General features: G+C 33.9%; 2 protein-coding genes across 3 annotated transcripts; both read right to left on the reverse strand.

The window, feature by feature from the left end:
* Window positions 1–283: 283 nt before the first annotated feature.
* On the reverse strand, window positions 284–4,372 carry LOC111998584 (uncharacterized). The gene is made up of 6 exons (XM_024030674.2): window positions 3,889–4,372; window positions 3,671–3,803; window positions 2,611–2,714; window positions 2,304–2,475; window positions 2,058–2,192; window positions 284–1,961 (listed from the first exon to the last, which is right to left on the reverse strand). Exons 1-6 carry the CDS (start codon window positions 3,927–3,929, stop codon window positions 1,596–1,598), a joined length of 951 nt encoding a protein of 316 aa, XP_023886442.2. The 5' UTR covers window positions 3,930–4,372; the 3' UTR covers window positions 284–1,595.
* A 4,924-nt stretch (window positions 4,373–9,296) lies between these two features.
* LOC136067043 (uncharacterized) lies at window positions 9,297–13,734 on the reverse strand. Of its 2 annotated transcripts, XM_065772297.1 has the most exons (10): window positions 13,567–13,734; window positions 13,308–13,472; window positions 12,203–12,376; window positions 12,009–12,104; window positions 11,787–11,913; window positions 10,632–11,700; window positions 10,349–10,514; window positions 10,096–10,260; window positions 9,862–10,014; window positions 9,297–9,770 (listed from the first exon to the last, which is right to left on the reverse strand). In XM_065772297.1, exons 2-10 carry the CDS (start codon window positions 13,368–13,370, stop codon window positions 9,567–9,569), a joined length of 2,217 nt encoding a protein of 738 aa, XP_065628369.1. In that variant the 5' UTR covers window positions 13,371–13,472; window positions 13,567–13,734; the 3' UTR covers window positions 9,297–9,566. The 2 variants fall into 2 exon arrangements, with proteins under 2 accessions (XP_065628369.1, XP_065628368.1); XM_065772296.1 differs by having other exon boundaries at window positions 13,308–13,734.
* Between the last annotated feature and the right edge of the window lie 3,961 nt (window positions 13,735–17,695).

Consider the following 17,695-nt stretch of genomic DNA (forward strand, 5'->3'; position numbering starts at 1 on the left):
GACTTTTTGTAACCAAAGGATTTTAAGCCTTAAAATCCATGAGAATGACATCTTGAAGCTTTTGCCAAAAATGATTATTTTCCTTTGAAATATCCACAAGAAGGTATTACATTTGGTGGAAATCCAGATTGACGAATATGCTCTGAATCCTGTCAAGATGTCAGTTTCTTTGGTTTCGTGTGAGGACTGAGGAGTGCCATAAGTCAATTTATATTCTTGCCTTCTTTTTCTTCCCCCCCCCCCCCCCCCCCCCCCCCCCCCCAAACACAANAAAAAAATAAAATAAATAAATTCTAATCGAGGACAACTTTGTACTATTTCCAAATTGTATATACATACTAACCACAATTAACAGATAACTATGAAAGGTAGTAATGAAAACATGTTACATGAGAAAATTCAATGAGGAGCTCTTCAAACAGAAAACCAGAAATGTCACAGGAGCTCGTGCCTAGTGCTATAAAAGGCAGATAGCTTTGTTATCTTACACGAGTTGTATGTTTCTGCCACAGCTCTTATTTTGTACAACCTCTTTCTTAAGAGCCCTGAATTTAGCTTCTATATCATCACAGTTGGGCAATTTGGGATGAACATGATTGGGATGTTGGAAAGGGCAAGAATTGGACCTTAGTATAGTTTCATTGCGAGCTTCTGTAAGCCGTTCTGCGGGCATTGTCTCAGCTCTGGAGTAAGGGGGCAGAGTTTCTTTTCTTGTAAAAGCACTAGTCACCCTTTGACTGGAAATGTTGGAAGAAACACAGCTGCTTGGTGAATAAGATCTGTCTGCTTTGCCTTTCATTTCCTCATGCTGCTTATTAGGCAGGAAATCTGGGTAGGTGAAAACATCATACACAGCAGCACCACTGTCATAACTTCTTCTTCTCCTAGGTTTCTTGAAGAAGGTATTCCATTCCATTTCCTTATCTAACTCTCTATTCCAGGACCAGTGGTGATGGTAACATTCATTACACACAAGCTCTTGTTCAGGACCATGAGTTGGGAGGCTTACCAAAGTTGTACTCCCTCTCTTTTGCTTCCACGGCAAAACTTCCCCGTTCTCTTCATCATCATAGGTACAAAAATAAAAAATTGGGTGTCTCAGGCTGCAGTTACATGACTCGAAGTTACTTCCTAAATCCAAACAACAAGGTTTCTTGAATCTCTTCTGAGAATAATATGATTGTTGCCTTCCTACTCCAGGATTCTGCTTATGATGCTTGATGTGATGATGAGTTGGAGAACTCTTGCGCAGATTGTCATAATATAAGAGACATTCAATATCTTTAACACTTTGAATTTCCCGAGACATTGATCTCCTCCTCAATCTTTTCCCTGATGCCTTCCCTCTCTTTCTAGAGCTCCTTGAGCCAGACTTCTCACTCCATGATTCATAATGATTCATATTACTTTGATCACCACTGCCTCAGCTTCTCCACTCTTAGGCAGGACAGATGATTTGAACTTAAATATTCTTTGGTCTGGGAAAGCTCTATTGTTTTTAGTCAAAGACTGAAACTCATCTATGTCATCAAGATAAACTACTGTTTCCTCAGGAAACTGAGGCAAACTTTCTGAAGAAGATGCTCGAGTCTTCCTCACTTCCTCATGCTCCAAACCCAAATTTTGTATTTGTATGGAGAATTCAGTTTGGAATTTTCTACTTCATGTGCTTTGTTATTCACAGAAGATTCCACTACACCTGAGGATGATTGACGAACAATAGAGGAGTTTGCAGAGTGAACAATGGAACTAGTAAAAGTAATACTCATATCAGAATCTTGGTGACTGAGAGAGTTGCACGGTTCTGTCAAAATTTTATTGCTCGTTGATAATGAATCAACATATATGACTTTTCTTTCTATCTCTTCAACACTTGAAGCTTGCATTTCAGATCCATTGGTTGCATCATAATAAGCTTTAACATCTGTATCCAATACTTGATGTCCACTATTTTCTTTCACCTGTAGTTGCATAGTATGGAAGTACATTATATAAATTTTGGGAATGAAAACATCATGAATGTGCTTTAACATTTTGATTCAAGTAAAAAGAATCACCTGCTCTTGTTTCCATTCAGGATAGTATTCAAGTGCTAAAACCTCTGGTTTTAGACTGTAATCCCTAGCTATTTCATCGATCAATCTATGCTTTACATCTTCTGGTACGGACTTCTGGGAGAGTTTCTCTATTATCTGTAGAATTAGATTTTATTGATTTGCATGCATATATTAGTGACAAATCCTTTCTTGAATAAACAGAAATAAGTCCCATCAAATTATATTGCTATTGTTGAAAATAATAACCTCACGATTCACAAGATTCCCAGGAAGTAGTTCAACAGCAGTCAATGCAAATTTCTGACCATACCGCTCTCCAAAGAGCTTCCGGATCACCAGAAGCTCAGGTAGATCCCCACATCTTGCAGAGGCATATATAAGACTTGAAACTGCTTCATTAATATCATTTGGACGGTCCCTAAGGTTGGAAAATTACAATAAAATATCATTGTTTTAGATCACAGGAACTTAGAAAATAGGAAAAAAAGAAGAAGAGGGTGGGGGGGGGGGGGAGGAGTGGTGACTTTAGAAAGAGGTTGTTGTAGTCCCATACTTGTGCTTTCGGATATAAGAAAGATTTACGAGGATTGATTCACAGAAATGGTCCAACAATTCATACAATGCCACAATGCTTTCATCTTTAATGAGCTGCTCAACCTGAAAAGGCAGAAAAATGATCACATAAGCAGGCCTGCTGAAACAAATTCCTGAAGCTATAAGTAAAATTTGCAATAAAAATTTGGTAACTATAATAGAAACCAATTCCACAAACAAGAAAGCAAATACAATCCAAGCATTGGTAAGTACAGGATGCTATTAAGATATTCCACAATTGAATTCCTTCAATTAAATAAAAAAAATAAAAGAGCAAAAGATTGCAGATCAGCTGAAAAAGTCATGATTTCATACCCACGTTACCTCAAACCCCTGAATTTCACAATTGTTAGTTCTCAAGTTTTACCAATCACTTAAGAAAAACAAAGAAATCATTTGCAGCTCTATGTTATTACCTTGAAAACATATTTTGATTATCTTTCACAAGAGATTGCAGGCACTTTTGCTAAGTAACTGTGCAATTAACCACCATTTTCTAGGTATAACTCCTACATTTCTGACTCTTCAAAACAAAACCAGGCATAAATTTCAATTATCAATCAAATTGAAGTTGGAGTTGATACTATTTAAGTCCTATTATTGTTGTATGCATGAATGGGACCACATCCTCAATTATAATTGCCAATCTGGCTAAGAACACTATTAATTTTGTGTACTCCTTTTTCTTTCCTGTTTCTAAGTTTCTCTCTATCTCAATCTTTGTGTAATTCAGCACTTTATGTGTCAAGAAATGATCATTACCTAACTCAAGGCTTTATCATCAATGATTAAACTTATCCTGATTGATTGGTTAACTTTATAACGACAAAACAGGACCAAAGATTCCAAATCAAGTTATCATGGAAACTTGGTTTATTGTTCTTTATACGAATCCTATAGAAACTTTTAGGCAAGCAATAAAACTTAAAAACCGGGAAATTCTATAATCAACAAAGAAAACAGAGGAAACAACAGAGGAGTGCTTGAATAAACTCATAGTGGAGAATTCATTAGAATACCCGGGTGAAGGCAATTTGTTCATGCCCAGTTTTGATCAGTTGAGCCACGTCTCCACGTATTTGCCTCACAATTGAATTCCTCTTATTCTTCAGACCCTTTAGCCGGCACTGAACTCGTTTAATCAGTTTCTTGCTGCAACAAGAAAGAAACACATAAAATTTACACGGTTGGCACACAAACCAACACTAAAAACTCTTTGAACTTAATGGGTTTTTACCATTTTGAAGCTTTTCGCCACCCGAACAAGATGTCAAACATGTCTAAAATCTCAGAGAAATTCTTAGGGTTCTCTTTGCTTTGGAGCTAGTAAAGCCGGTAGAGTAGGCTATATACAAGCCCTGAGAATGAGAATAAACAAAGATGAGACTGAAAATTTGACTTACATGATAGTATTATTGGAATGGTTATAAGTTGTGAAAGTGAAAGATTTGAAAAGACAAAAGGTGACAAGAGCAGCATGACAGTTAGACTAAATATGTATGTAATGTAGAAGTGGCGTTTGAAAAGGTGGAGAGATAATAGAGGGAGTGGGAGAGAGAGAGCGGCGCAGACACTTCTGGTCCACTTCAAAAACTGATCCACTACACCGGTTTTTGGGACACTTGTCAACATTCACATTAAACTCTTTGAAAACGGCATAGGAGGACATGGGGACGAGATTTTTTTTTCTAACACCTACGTGTGCAAACCCACAAAGAAAAACTTGGGCAAAACTAGACTGATGTACAAAATATTCTCAATTTGGTAATGTATAGGAGAGGAAAATTACTTGAGTGGTTCGAGAGTACAATAAATACATGCTCCTCATCTCTCTTAAAAGTGAGTTCCACATTTTTGCTAATTAAATTCATAATAAGACTTGCCTATACTATTTATGAGAGGAGAGGACACACGTTTAATATGTTTCCAAAACACTAAATAATTACACATTTTCAAATAATGTGATCCTGCTAGGGATAAAATTTAACTACTTAAAATAAAAATAAAAATAAAAATAAAAACCAATGCATGACATTCCATGCTTCGCGGTGTCAAGAGACTACGGGTTTGATTCCCCACTCGCTAATTAGAGGGAAGAAAAATAAAAATCTTTTTTTTTTTTTTTTTGGCGCTTATCATACATGTTAATCCGATTTATGAAATTAGCCACTAGTATAAACCATGTGTGCCCAATATTTGTGGATAAGAATAAGATGTGCGAATAAAATCATTTGAATATTTGATGAAAAATTAGGATCACAAAGTGCAATCATACAATGTAAAAAAAAAAACTTAAAATGAATGATGGTGAGTTTATACTTTATAGGTTCCTAGTCGACGGACCAACAATAATTATAAAAGCCCAACTTAGTCTTCTATATTATATATTTAGATTTTATTTTTATTTTTGTAGGCCACTTGAAGTTGGAAGAAAATGTTGGAAAATCGTTAAATAAAAGAAAAACTTAGCCTAGAGCACACTGAAGAGGCAGACGTATATAATTTTACCGATCCTTATTCCTTAACATTGACGAACTGACACAGCGAGCCAACCTGCTCAATCTCTTTATGTCAGGTGAAAGTGACAAAAAATATACCCGACATACAACAAGTAATCCAACAAAACAATAGCGGCGTGGTTGTTAGCATTTCAGTCAAAGGAACAGGTAATCAAACCCACCTCTCTCTCTCAATGGGCTGGTGACCAACTGATGGAATAGCATGTAAATGTGAAAGAAAGAATGAGGTGGGGTCTTTGCTGAGGCGTACAAGCTAGCTCTTGCTCTTAGGACCCATTGCTTTATGTCTTTTCTTACGGGTAGTCTGCCAGTGGAGTAACTTGAAGTATGTAAGGGAGGGTTAATTCTTATATATTCTCGGATAATAAAGAATTGTGCTCTTTCCTTGTTAAATTCATGGTGAGGTTAATTATGAATGTGAGAAGAAGGAGTATCATTTTACTATACTTTGAAACTACCTAAAAATTTTCTGTAAGACAGACTTCCCCTCTGCTCTGATGTTTTTTAATAAAATACTATTGAAGGTTAGCAAAATAAAAAGAAAAGCATTCAGGGAATTGGAAAACTTAGCAGATTACAGTTTAAAAACAAGTTCTATTGAGAATGGCCAAAGAAACAAGTCTATAGTTTTGTTAACAACAATAATTTTCAATAAATCTTAAGTGACTAGTTGTGATTCTTGTGAACTTGTGATTGGTTCTAATTTGAATTAGACACCCACTAGTTACAACCAATAACAATTTATTGCCTAAAATCAAAATTGGCCTAGTACTTAAGATGAAAGATTTCTTTGGGGCCTTTTATATATAAATATTAATTAAAAATAATTTAATATTAATCAAATTGAGGTTAATTGATGCATTAAATACATAATATAATGAATAATACTAATTAAAACTAAGGTTAATTTCTATAGAGAATTATATATAGTGAACATTTAAGATATTTATTTGAATATATGATGATACAGTGGGTTTTAATTAGCTCAACTGGTAAAGTCTTTAATGGTTGAAAAACTTATTAGTATTTGGTCTGATGATAAAGAATATCATTAAGAGCGGATGTTATAGGTTGAAACTCTCTCCAAATATATATATATATATATATGATGATAATAGTTAAGTAAATTTGTAATCTAATTTTTAAGAGAAATAGCTAATATTATTTGGTGTGTGGCTTTGTAGGAGATTAGTTTACCAAAAAAAAAAAAAGTCTCAAACTATTAGGGTAGATTAATCATCATTGATGATTTAACACATATGCAACTTTTTTTTAAAAGTATTTTAGGGTTTCAATTGTTTAGGTTTTTATTAGTCTCATACTTTGAAAGTCTTGTTGGAAAAAAAAAAAAAAAAAGTGCTAAAAGTAATTCAAAATATTCACAACATGATGTGACAATAAATGTGTTTGATGAATTCTAATAACATAATTAATGAATGCTTGAATTACTTTTTTGTTTTTTACCCAAAAAAATTACATTTTTGTAATTGGTGATATGTCAATTTGTAAGCCTATTAAAAAAGGCAGTATCCCTAGCATCAATAATATAAAAAATAAAATAAAATAAAAAAGTGCACAACCATTTAAAAAAATTCATATTTTTTTATAAAATTTTGGGTCTTTCACAATGGAGGTGGGCCTTTTTTTTTTAGAGGTAAAATTTTTTTGTGGTGGAGGTCTTAAGCCAAGTCCTAAATTTTTGTTGTAAACATCAACTTTCTCAAAAAACAAAAGTGACTTACTGAATTTTGTAATGTTTCATTCATGAGAAACATAAGAGAATGTGTAATCATTATTGCACAATGACCCAATTATCGCCCATTTGTTTATAAGGAGCAAGCATAATTAATTGAAAAGTTCTGAAGTAGCACTTTTGGTGGTTGCTATGCTTATGAATGGTAGACTCGTAGTACCCTAGTAGCAATCTTGGATATTGAAAATTAATCATAATACCCTAGCAGCGGAAACTATGATACCTACATGTTATGTGTATGCAAACTATGATGCCTATATTTCTAACAAAGTTTTGATATCATCGAAGGAAAAAAAAAATGGAAATCCCAATTAAATATGCTAGGAAGTCGAGAAATGTTTACGTAGGTACAAGTAAAATATCCTCGTCTCACCAGACTCTATACATATATAATACATGATGTTGGCAAGCGACCAGTTATATTTATCTTATCGTTGAATGATGTCCTACTGATAATTATGGAATAATTGGCTATAACAAATTAATCATTAAAAAAAATGGCTATAACAAGGGGTTACCTTTATAATGTAAATACAGTTTAAGTTTTCTTGGTTTTGGTCAACTACTTGTATTTTGGAATTTTAGGTAGGTTAGGAGTAGGGGTTATCCACCAGTAGGATGAAAATTTTCCCTAAGCATTAGAGAAGTGTGTAAATCACTAACTCTATCTATGAAAAGACCAACCGATAATATAAGAATCAGAATAGTATCCCAAATATGGAGCAGTTACATGGTGATAAACCAAATGTACCTTTTAACATCAAGCATACTAATATTAAGCCAAAACTTATTATACACAACTGTAGTTAACATACACACACAATTTGAATTTAAATTATGATAAATTGTGGGTTCCAATTAACTTGATTGCTAAAATCTCTAATAGTTGAATAAGAAATTTGGAGTTCAATCTTAGCTTACACTAAAAACCGATTAATATCTTAATCTGATAATAAAGAGCTGTTATTAAGAGCGAACGCTATAGATTAAAAAAAAATCATGGCAGCTTACGTATGTGTTTGGTTGTGTGAAACAAAGTGTGTAATAAACACTACTCTTAATATTAATAATAAATCATCATTGTGTATAACAACCCATATTGTAATATTAACATATTCAATATGACTATGTTACAAATCATATTATAATGTCTCATTCTCACAAACAAACAAAAAAATTGGTCATAGGTAGTCCAAGCCTTCAAAATGTTGGGTCATAAGAAAAATCAATCAATAAATATTTAATCAATCCCGAAACAATATTATCACTAAAATTACTAAGCCAAGGTATAAATTAGAACGTACACAAAAATTAATTTACATATAACACTTTTCCATCAAAGAGAAAGAACTGCCTGATATATTCTCTCAAGGAATTTAATGTAAAAACCTTCATTCACTCTGAATATAGATGTGCCATTCCTAGGAGATGTGGGCTGGACCATAAATCCAATGAACATACTTGGAGATACTTAAGCATTTTTTATATTTTTAACCATAGCTGAAGATTCCGTGACTCAGACCAAAACAAACAAACAAACAAATAAATAAAGAAGAAAATTCGTATGAATAATTATTACCCTGTTGCAAATAACCTTCTGATTGCTTTAATAATTATTCATGCTATTACAAATAAATTTTTTTTTTGTATTTATTTTTAAAATAAATAAATTCATGGGTTACATTTTACTGACAATTTATATAAGTCACTGGGTTTGGCTTGGTCTTTCCAATCCATAAGCTAGAAGTGGTAGGGTATAATTTTTAGGGCAAATAACACTCCCCTCCCTTGAGGTTTAGAGAAATGACACTCACTCCCAAACTTGAACGGAAAAAACACTCCCCCCTACCCCCCCCCCCCTTTCAGAGTCAATTTGATTGATTGATGAACAAACTCACAAAAACTTATTCTTTATCATCTAATGTTAAATTAGAAAAGCAGCTAAAAATATGGACTTTTGATGGAATAAGTTGAGAATAAGTTGAGGGCAATTTTGGGAATACATTATTAACCAAATGGTACGGTAGTGCACAACATTTTTAACGTTAATTTAACAGAGTTTAGATAAATAAATGTCAAAGGGGGGAAAAAAATTTTTTCCTTTAAGTTTGGGGGTGAGTGTCATTTTTCCAAACCTCAAGGGAGGTGGGTGTTATTTGCCCTAATTTTTATTCAACCACTGGGTCATAGGTTCATTGCACATAAATAATGATCTAGTCTCTGTAGTCCGCATTTATGGATGCAGTCACTAAATCTCTATTATTCTCCATTGATTCCCTGCTGATTCTGCTTTGTTTTCATTGTGTTATATCTAAGACAGTTTCCTGTGCATCAATAGAGAGAGAGAGAGGCAAGTATGAAGTAATGGAAGTCAAATAAGCTTATTCAGCTCCATTTATTCCACGCTAAAAACTCTTATATTAACAAGTCTCGCTCTTATAAGTTGTAACATTAAACTGTTACAATACAATGGCACACTACATTTTGATCGGTTGTGTCATGTGTGCCCAAAGAAAAGTAGTACCTGCAGGCTGCAATATTATGCTTGCTACTATTACCCAAAACTGGTTCTGATTATGCAAATCACATTGCTCAGTCTGGGGTATTGTATTGTATTGTTGTTTGAGGGTGATTATATTTACATCACTCCCGTTGTGGATCAGCTTCTATTTCTTTTGCTAATTCCCGGGTCAACATGTCTGCCCGATCATCTTGTCCACCTGCAAAGCTGTAGACCCGAAATGCAAGTTGGAAAACCCTCCAGAGCATCTTTAAATGTGCCTTCGCTTGGTTTTCAGTTTTGGATCTATTTTCTGCCTTGGCAGTTGAATTTGCATCTCTCCTTTCCTATAGCAAAAGCCAAAATATCATATACAAACTAATATTTAACTTATAAATTTGATAACCTAAGTAATAACTAATAAGTTGAACATTTTACCTTAAGTGCTAACTCTATGCAGCTTGAAGAAACATCAACCATAGATTCTTTAATTTGCACCAAAATATTAAAGTCAAAATGAATATTGTGACTCTGCAGCCGCTTGGACTCTTCATCTTTGGTTCTTTCTAATGCATCCACTTCCCCCTTGATCTGTTTGCAATAAATTTATCAGGTACGTGAAGAAAGTGCCTCAAGTAAAATTTTGGTTCATCCTTAGTCCTAAGAGTTTACCTTAGTGAAATATGATTCAACCTTGTCAAGAAGCTGGTTCAAAGGAAACATTATTTTCCAGTTCTGCAGTGTAGTAACTATTCCTTCCAATTTTATGTATAGTGCGGCTGCAATCCTCAATGATTCGAGCTTCTTCATGGGAAAACCTTCAAACCTTGCTAGCACCTGCATTACAAGAAATAGCGGGCTTTAGTTTCAAATAACCAAGATGGAACAGGATTAATAGATTGAACTATATGAAATGAGAACTAACCTGGGTCTCATCAGTCAATTTCTCCAAATTTTGTTCTACATATTTGTGGAATTTAATAAGGTCAGCCATGTCCTTTGTTTGAAAGGAATTAAGTGCAATTTTAACTTCCACAATTGCTTTTGCATGCTTCTGAACATCTTCTTCAATTTGTTGAAAATATGCTGACCTAAGAAAATAAAGAAGGAAATTAGTGGCAGGAAAGAGACTAATCTTTTTTGTCTGGTCTATAACTACTACCAATGGACCAGGCTGCATTTGTAGTCTGGGGTTGTGGAAAGAAGACCTTTTTGTCATCTCTGCTAGTGCATCAGCCATTCCCTTTTGTCCCCCAGCAGAACCTCCTACCTGAGTTTTACTCCCCCTTGTAAGTTTGTCCTTTAAACTTGAGCCTTCAACCTTTCCTTTCAGAACCCGATACATGTTGCCCATATGGGTTGATCTCTTAAGTTTGGTAGTTGCCTTCTTTGGGCGTAAGGCCTTGATGACACCGGGTGGTGGAGGAGGTGGTGCTGTGGCTCCCTTTGTCAATGGCATGGGAGGTGGTGGCATTGGCACAGATCCTTTAGAAGGTGGAATGGGTGGTAGTGGTGGAGGTGGGGTTGCAGAAGGATTTACAGATGGACTGGCTGGTGGTGACGGAAAAGTTGGAGGTGCATTGTAATGTGGTGTTGATGGTGGGGTTGGGGGGGTTACTGCTGCTGACTTTGCTTTGGGCATAATATTTGGTGGTGGAGGTGGGGTTGCAGAAGGATTTACAGATGGACTAGCTGGTGGTGATGGAAAAGTTGGAGGTGCATTGTAATGTGGTGTTGATGGAGGGGTTGGTGGTGTTACTGCTATTGACCTTCTTGCTTTGGGCATAATATTTGAAATATCTTGCAAAGTGTTTGTTTCTTTGGAATTATTTGGCCTCTCATGACTTTCTCTTTCTGGTGATTCTTCAACGACTTCTTCCATTTCTGAATTATGGTCAATGGCAGCCTTGTTTTTCCCTTCAATGGGGCTGGAACCTTGAGCTGATACACTAGAGGACAATTTGAATGAGAGACTCTTCATGTCAGTGGACATCAAACTCCCTACTGCCTGAAGTCTGAGAGGCAAAAGAAGAGGTCGGGAGCTGGAGACATTATCGAAGTTACCAAGTTTGATAGCATAGGTCATCTCAGGAGGAATTGAAGTTGGGCTATCTGGGGAAGGGCAGTAGCTTCTGTTTTGTGAATAGGATTTATGTAAACCATCCCCAATTGTGGATTCTTGTAACCTTCCATTATTGTCCTCGTCTTCTTCCATCACATCAAACATTTTTTTTGCTATGTTAGTCATGGAATTGAGCTTTGCCTGCACAAGTCCACCTTCAATACAATAAACTTATCAGTTTCCAATAAGAGAGTTTCTACATTTTCTGACACTAGTTTTCACAGAAATTAAGTTATCCTACCAAGTTGCTCCAAACTGATGTTCTCCAAGCTGTCTTTGGTCTCATCCCCGGCATTGGTTATCCACTTGTGGTTCTTTTCCCATGAATCTCCAATGCATCTCAAAGCATTATAAAATTGGGCCAATCCCTGTGTAAGTTGTTTTTATTAGTTTATAGATTCATGCAATCAGGAATAATAATTGCTAAGTGTCTTTGAGTAATTTATGGTCTTGGTAAGTGAACCTGATTTATTGAAGTTCCTTTCTTTTCTGAATTCAGATTGCAGGGAACAACGTTAGGGTACAGATTATGGAGATCCTCTATTGTTCCCATCAACAACTGCCAGAAGATAAAAACAAGATAAAATAAATGAAATGCAATTTCAGATAAATGTCTTTTCTGGTAATGGCGTACTGCTCAAGTAAAAAGTTGAATACCTCATAAATGGAGCTTGAACACTCACAAGGAGGAAGGTCAATGATGTCTCTAAAGGTTAGTATCTTCTTCCGGAGCTCTATCATCAGCATTAAATTTTGTCTGCACACGCTTGAACTGTCTATCATCGTTTCTACCACATCTTTTGTGGTGTTGGATACATCTAAGCTTGTTGCCTGCAGGAACAAACATTTCTTTTTTTCAAATGATAATTTATGCATCTAGTATTTTTCAATGTATTCTTATGTAACTCTCACAAATTTGATTTCACATTGTCAAAGTTTTCTCTGTTTTCACGAAATCTACTGACTGTTACAAGAAAAGCTTTTTCAATCAATAGTACAGTGATTGCAAGAACTCTTATAGGTTATCAAGTATTTCAAGGATTTATGATTTTGCAAACAAAGTGATTCTTGATCTGCTTAATCAATTTCTCTGTACCCCAAGAAAATCTTTCCATACTTTAGGTTGCTATCTTTATTAAACAAGCTGAAACTAGGAACACGCAGGAGGTGGCATAAATAGTTTTTCTTAGATTTCCATTTCTTTTAATCATTTTGTTTTTAAAAAATTCTTTTTACCTTATACTAGATGTACTGACTAAGTAAGGTGAGATATGTTTTGGCCATGATCCGGGAAGTGTGAAGAAAATTCATGCTCACAGACATCATGAAGTGAAGCACATTTTGACATGCTCAAGCTCCATTTGGTACGCAAGTTTAAACACATATTTTCAGTTTTTAAATAACATTACATGTATTTTCTTATACTTTTTCACCGACACGTATTTCTAAAAAAACTGAAAGCTGTTATTTAAATACACGTACCAAACGGGCCCTCAAGTGTCATAAAGTGAAGTAAAATTCAATTTGTAATAGTTAAGCAAGTTCTGCATCTGTCTTGAGTTCAGCGTTCAAATGCTCATCTTTTGTGGGATTTATCCTACTACGATGTGTAAAGGTTTCAACATTAAAAAATTTTATGTGCAACATGTCTACATGGCTCGCTCTTCTTTAGTGAGTTTCCATACGTTATAAAAACAAATAAAATTGCGTGCAACAGAAAATATGAAGTTGACAAAAGAGAACCATATATATTCATGATTACCTGGATTCTGCTTAAATTGCAACGGGAAAACAATGGTGCTGCACTAAATAATCCAGTCGCCATCTCTAACTCCAGTGCTTTTTCTTTTTTTTCTTTTTTTCTTTTTTGGGCAGAGGATGATGTTCGAAACTTTAATCACCCACCAATTTACACTTTAGATAGTTTCTGACATTCAAGAGCACAGATGACTAATCGAAACTAAGACTTGGGTGAACAACAAAGAAAAAGAAAATTGAAATAGCTAGTGAAGAAAAATCACCAGGTGCAACAATATCTTTACGCGCTAGTACATTGCCATTGAAAGAAACTAAGAGACGTGGCCAAGTTCCCAGAAAGAAAATGTTGCAATGCAGATACTCTAGTTAGAAAATAGCAGCAACACCTCCAAAATATCTTCTGTTTAGGGACCAAATAGAGTTAATGAACCGGTTACCCGGCAAGCTTTTTGGTGTTATTGCTGGAACTTGTATAGCTAATGTAGCCTTTCCCTAAAATTTAGAAACTCACAGGTTGAGAGATTGCCACTTGTGTGTATTTAGCTCTATATTAACTTCCAAGACAGCAATTCCACAGTCACCTCCAACCCTTTCGCTCTTTCTTTGGAACTGCATCAAGATGTCAATTTAGCTAATTAATATAGGCCCCAAATGCCAAACCCCTCGATATCACTGCATCGTTAATTGTTGATCATAAAACGATTTCTAGAATATATAAAAAAATAAAAAATAAAAATTATGCGCATGCTGTAGCATTTCGTTTTAAATGATTGTTTTTTATTTTATTTTTTGCAACACGTTTTATATGACTGTTTTTAACTATAGTGTATTGCAATCCAATGCAAGCTCTAAATGAAGAGGGGCTGGCAGCCTGGCACATAAACAAGCTAGGTAGTTGGTATTTCTCAAAAAAATAAAGGCGAAAATCACATTTTAGTTTCTACATTTTTAGGTGATTATCATTTTAGTCCATACATTTTATTTTTATCACTTTTAGTCCCTATCTTGAAAAACGCTTCTCATTTTAGTCCCTATCGTTACTCATTTAACAAAAATATCCTACGTGGCAAACGGTTCAACAGTAAATGCTGACGTGTCTATTAAAATAATATTAAAAAAATATTTGCATTTTTAAAAATGCCACGTCAGCAATTTAATTTTTTTAAAAAAGCCACATCGGATAAAAATAATATAAAAATTTCTAACATAATTATTTTTTTTTTTAAAAGAAAAGAAATTAGTTAAATTATTTTTTTTTTCCTTTTTTTTGAAAGAACATGAAGAACGTGCCAGGAGCATGTTTCCCATTCCTCTTGTTAAGACATATGTGTTTCACTTGTTAAGAACATATGTCATTCATTTATATAAATTGGCTAATCCTTTAATAAAACGCACTCTACTTGAACGTGCCAGGAGCATGTTTCCCATTCCTCTTGTTAAGACATATGTGTTTCACTTGTTAAGAACATATGTCATTCATTTATATAAATTGGCTAATCCTTTAATAAAACGCACTCTACTTGAACGTGCCAGGAGCATGTTTCCCATTCCTCTTGTTAAGACATATGTGTTTCACTTGTTAAGAACATATGTCATTCATTTATATAAATTGGCTAATCCTTTAATAAAACGCACTCTACTTGAACGTGCCAGGAGCATGTTTCCCATTCCTCTTGTTAAGACATATGTGTTTCACTTGTTAAGAACATATGTCATTCATTTATATAAATTGGCTAATCCTTTAATAAAACGCACTCTACTTGAACGTGCCAGGAGCATGTTTCCCATTCCTCTTGTTAAGACATATGTGTTTCACTTGTTAAGAACATATGTCATTCATTTATATAAATTGGCTAATCCTTTAATAAAACGCACTCTACTTGAACGTGCCAGGAGCATGTTTCCCATTCCTCTTGTTAAGACATATGTGTTTCACTTGTTAAGAACATATGTCATTCATTTATATAAATTGGCTAAATTTGCTGAGGCGTACAAGCTAGCTCTTGCTCTTAGGACCCATTGCTTTATGTCTTTTCTTACGGGTAGTCTGCCAGTGGAGTAACTTGAAGTATGTAAGGGAGGGTTAATTCTTATATATTCTCGGATAATAAAGAATTGTGCTCTTTCCTTGTTAAATTCATGGTGAGGTTAATTATGAATGTGAGAAGAAGGAGTATCATTTTACTATACTTTGAAACTACCTAAAAATTTTCTGTAAGACAGACTTCCCCTCTGCTCTGATGTTTTTTAATAAAATACTATTGAAGGTTAGCAAAATAAAAAGAAAAGCATTCAGGGAATTGGAAAACTTAGCAGATTACAGTTTAAAAACAAGTTCTATTGAGAATGGCCAAAGAAACAAGTCTATAGTTTTGTTAACAACAATAATTTTCAATAAATCTTAAGTGACTAGTTGTGATTCTTGTGAACTTGTGATTGGTTCTAATTTGAATTAGACACCCACTAGTTACAACCAATAACAATTTATTGCCTAAAATTAGAATTGGCCCAGTACTTAAGATGAAAGATTTCTTTGGGGCCTTTTATATATAAATATTAATTAAAAATAATTTAATATTAATCAAATTGAGGTTAACTTGATGCATTAAATACATAATATAATGAATAATACTAATTAAAACTAAGGTTAATTTTCTATAGAGAATTAAATATCATAGTTGAATATATGATGATACAGTGGGTTCTGATTAGCTCAACTGGTAAAGTCTCGAATGATTGAAAAACTTATTAGTGTTTTGGTCTGATAATAAAGAGTTATCATTAAGAGCGAACGTTATAGGTTGAAACTCTCTCCAAATATATATATATATATATGATGATGATGATATATAGTTAAGTAAATTTGTAATCTAATTTTTAAGAGAAAGAGCTAAATATTATTTGGTGTGTGGCTTTGTAGGAGATTAGTTTACCCAAAAAAAAAAGTCTCAAACTATTAGGGTTGATTAATCATCATTGATGATTTAACACATATGCAACTTTTTTTTTTAAAAGTATTTTAGGGTTTCAATTGGTTTAGGTTTTTATTAGTCTCATACTTTGAAAGTCTTGTTGGAAAAAAAAAAAAAAAAAAGTGCTAAAAGTAATTCAAAATATTCACAACATGATGTGACAATAAATGTGTTTGATGAATTCTAATAACATAATTAATGAATGCTTGAATTACTTTTTTGTTTTTTACCCAAAAAAATTACATTTTTGTAATTGGTGATATGTCAATTTGTAAGCCTATTAAAAAAGGCAGTATCCCTAGCATCAATAATATAAAAAATAAAATAAAATAAAAAAGTGCACAACCATTTAAAAAAATTCATATTTTTTTATAAAATTTTGGGTCTTTCACAATGGAGACGGGCTTTTTTTTTTTTAGAGGTAAATTTTTTTTTGTGGTGGAGGTCTTAAGCCAAGTCCTAAATTTTTGTTGTAAACATCAACTTTTTCAAAAAACAAAAGTGACTTACTGAATTTTATAATGTTTCATTCATGAGAAACATAAGAGAATGTGTAATCATTATTGCACAACGACCCAATTATCGCCCATTTGTTTATAAGGAGCAAGCATAGTTAATTGAAAGGTGTGTGGCTGTGTCACTGTGTGCTTGTGTGTGTGAAAGTTCTGAAGTAGCACTTCTGGTGGTTGCTATGCTTATGCGAATGGTAGACTCGTAGTACCCTAGTAGCAATCTTGGATATTGAAAATTAATCATAATACCATAGTAGCGGAAACTATGATACCTATATGTTATGTGTATGCAAACTATGATACCTATATTTCTAACAAAGTTTTGATATCAGCGAAGAAAAAAAAAATGGAAATCCCAATTAAATATGCTAGGAAGCCGAGAAATGTTTACGTAGGTACAAGTACAATATCCTCGTCTCACCAGACTCTATACATAATACATGATGTTGGCAAGCGACCAGTTATTTTTATCTTATCGTTCAATGATGTCCTACTGATAATTATGGAATAATTGGCTATAACAAATTAATCATTAAAAAAAAAATGGCTATAACAAGGGGTTACCTTTATAATGTAAATACAGTTTAAGTTTTCTTAGTTTTGATCAACTACTTGTATTTTGGAATTTTAGGTAGGTTAGGAGTAGGGGTTATCCACCAGTAGGATGAAAATTTTCCCTAAGCATTAGAGAAGTGTGTAAATCACTAACTCTATCTATGAAAAGACCAACCGATCATATAAGAATCAGAATAGTATCCCAAATATGGAGCAGTTACATGGTGATAAACCAAATGTACCTTTTAACATCAAGCATATTAATATTAAGCCAAAATTTATTATACACAACTGTAGTTACCATACACACACAATTTGAATTTAAATTATGATAAATTGTGGGTTCCAATTAA

This window comes from Quercus suber, unplaced genomic scaffold (genome assembly GCF_002906115.3).
Source record: "Quercus suber isolate HL8 unplaced genomic scaffold, Cork oak 2.0 scaffold_56, whole genome shotgun sequence".
NCBI lineage: Eukaryota > Viridiplantae > Streptophyta > Magnoliopsida > Fagales > Fagaceae > Quercus > Quercus suber.

What these genes read in the sequence shown, in the direction of transcription:
- LOC136067043 (XM_065772297.1), bottom strand. Translation starts at nt 13,370, where the DNA reads ATGGCGACTGGATTATTTAGTGCAGCACCATTGTTTTCCCGTTGCAAT. An exon ending in GCAATTTAAGCAGAATCCAG is followed by an intron (nt 12,377 to 13,307) that starts GTAATCATGAAT and finishes TTGTTCCTGCAG; the next exon opens with GCAACAAGCTTAGATGTATC. An exon ending in AATTGACTGATGAGACCCAG is followed by an intron (nt 10,261 to 10,348) that starts GTTAGTTCTCAT and finishes CTTGTAATGCAG; the next exon opens with GTGCTAGCAAGGTTTGAAGG.
- LOC111998584 (XM_024030674.2), bottom strand. Translation starts at nt 3,929, where the DNA reads ATGTTTGACATCTTGTTCGGGTGGCGAAAAGCTTCAAAATG. An exon ending in TGGCGAAAAGCTTCAAAATG is followed by an intron (nt 3,804 to 3,888) that starts GTAAAAACCCAT and finishes TTCTTGTTGCAG; the next exon opens with CAAGAAACTGATTAAACGAG. An exon ending in GGAATCTTGTGAATCGTGAG is followed by an intron (nt 2,193 to 2,303) that starts GTTATTATTTTC and finishes CTAATTCTACAG; the next exon opens with ATAATAGAGAAACTCTCCCA.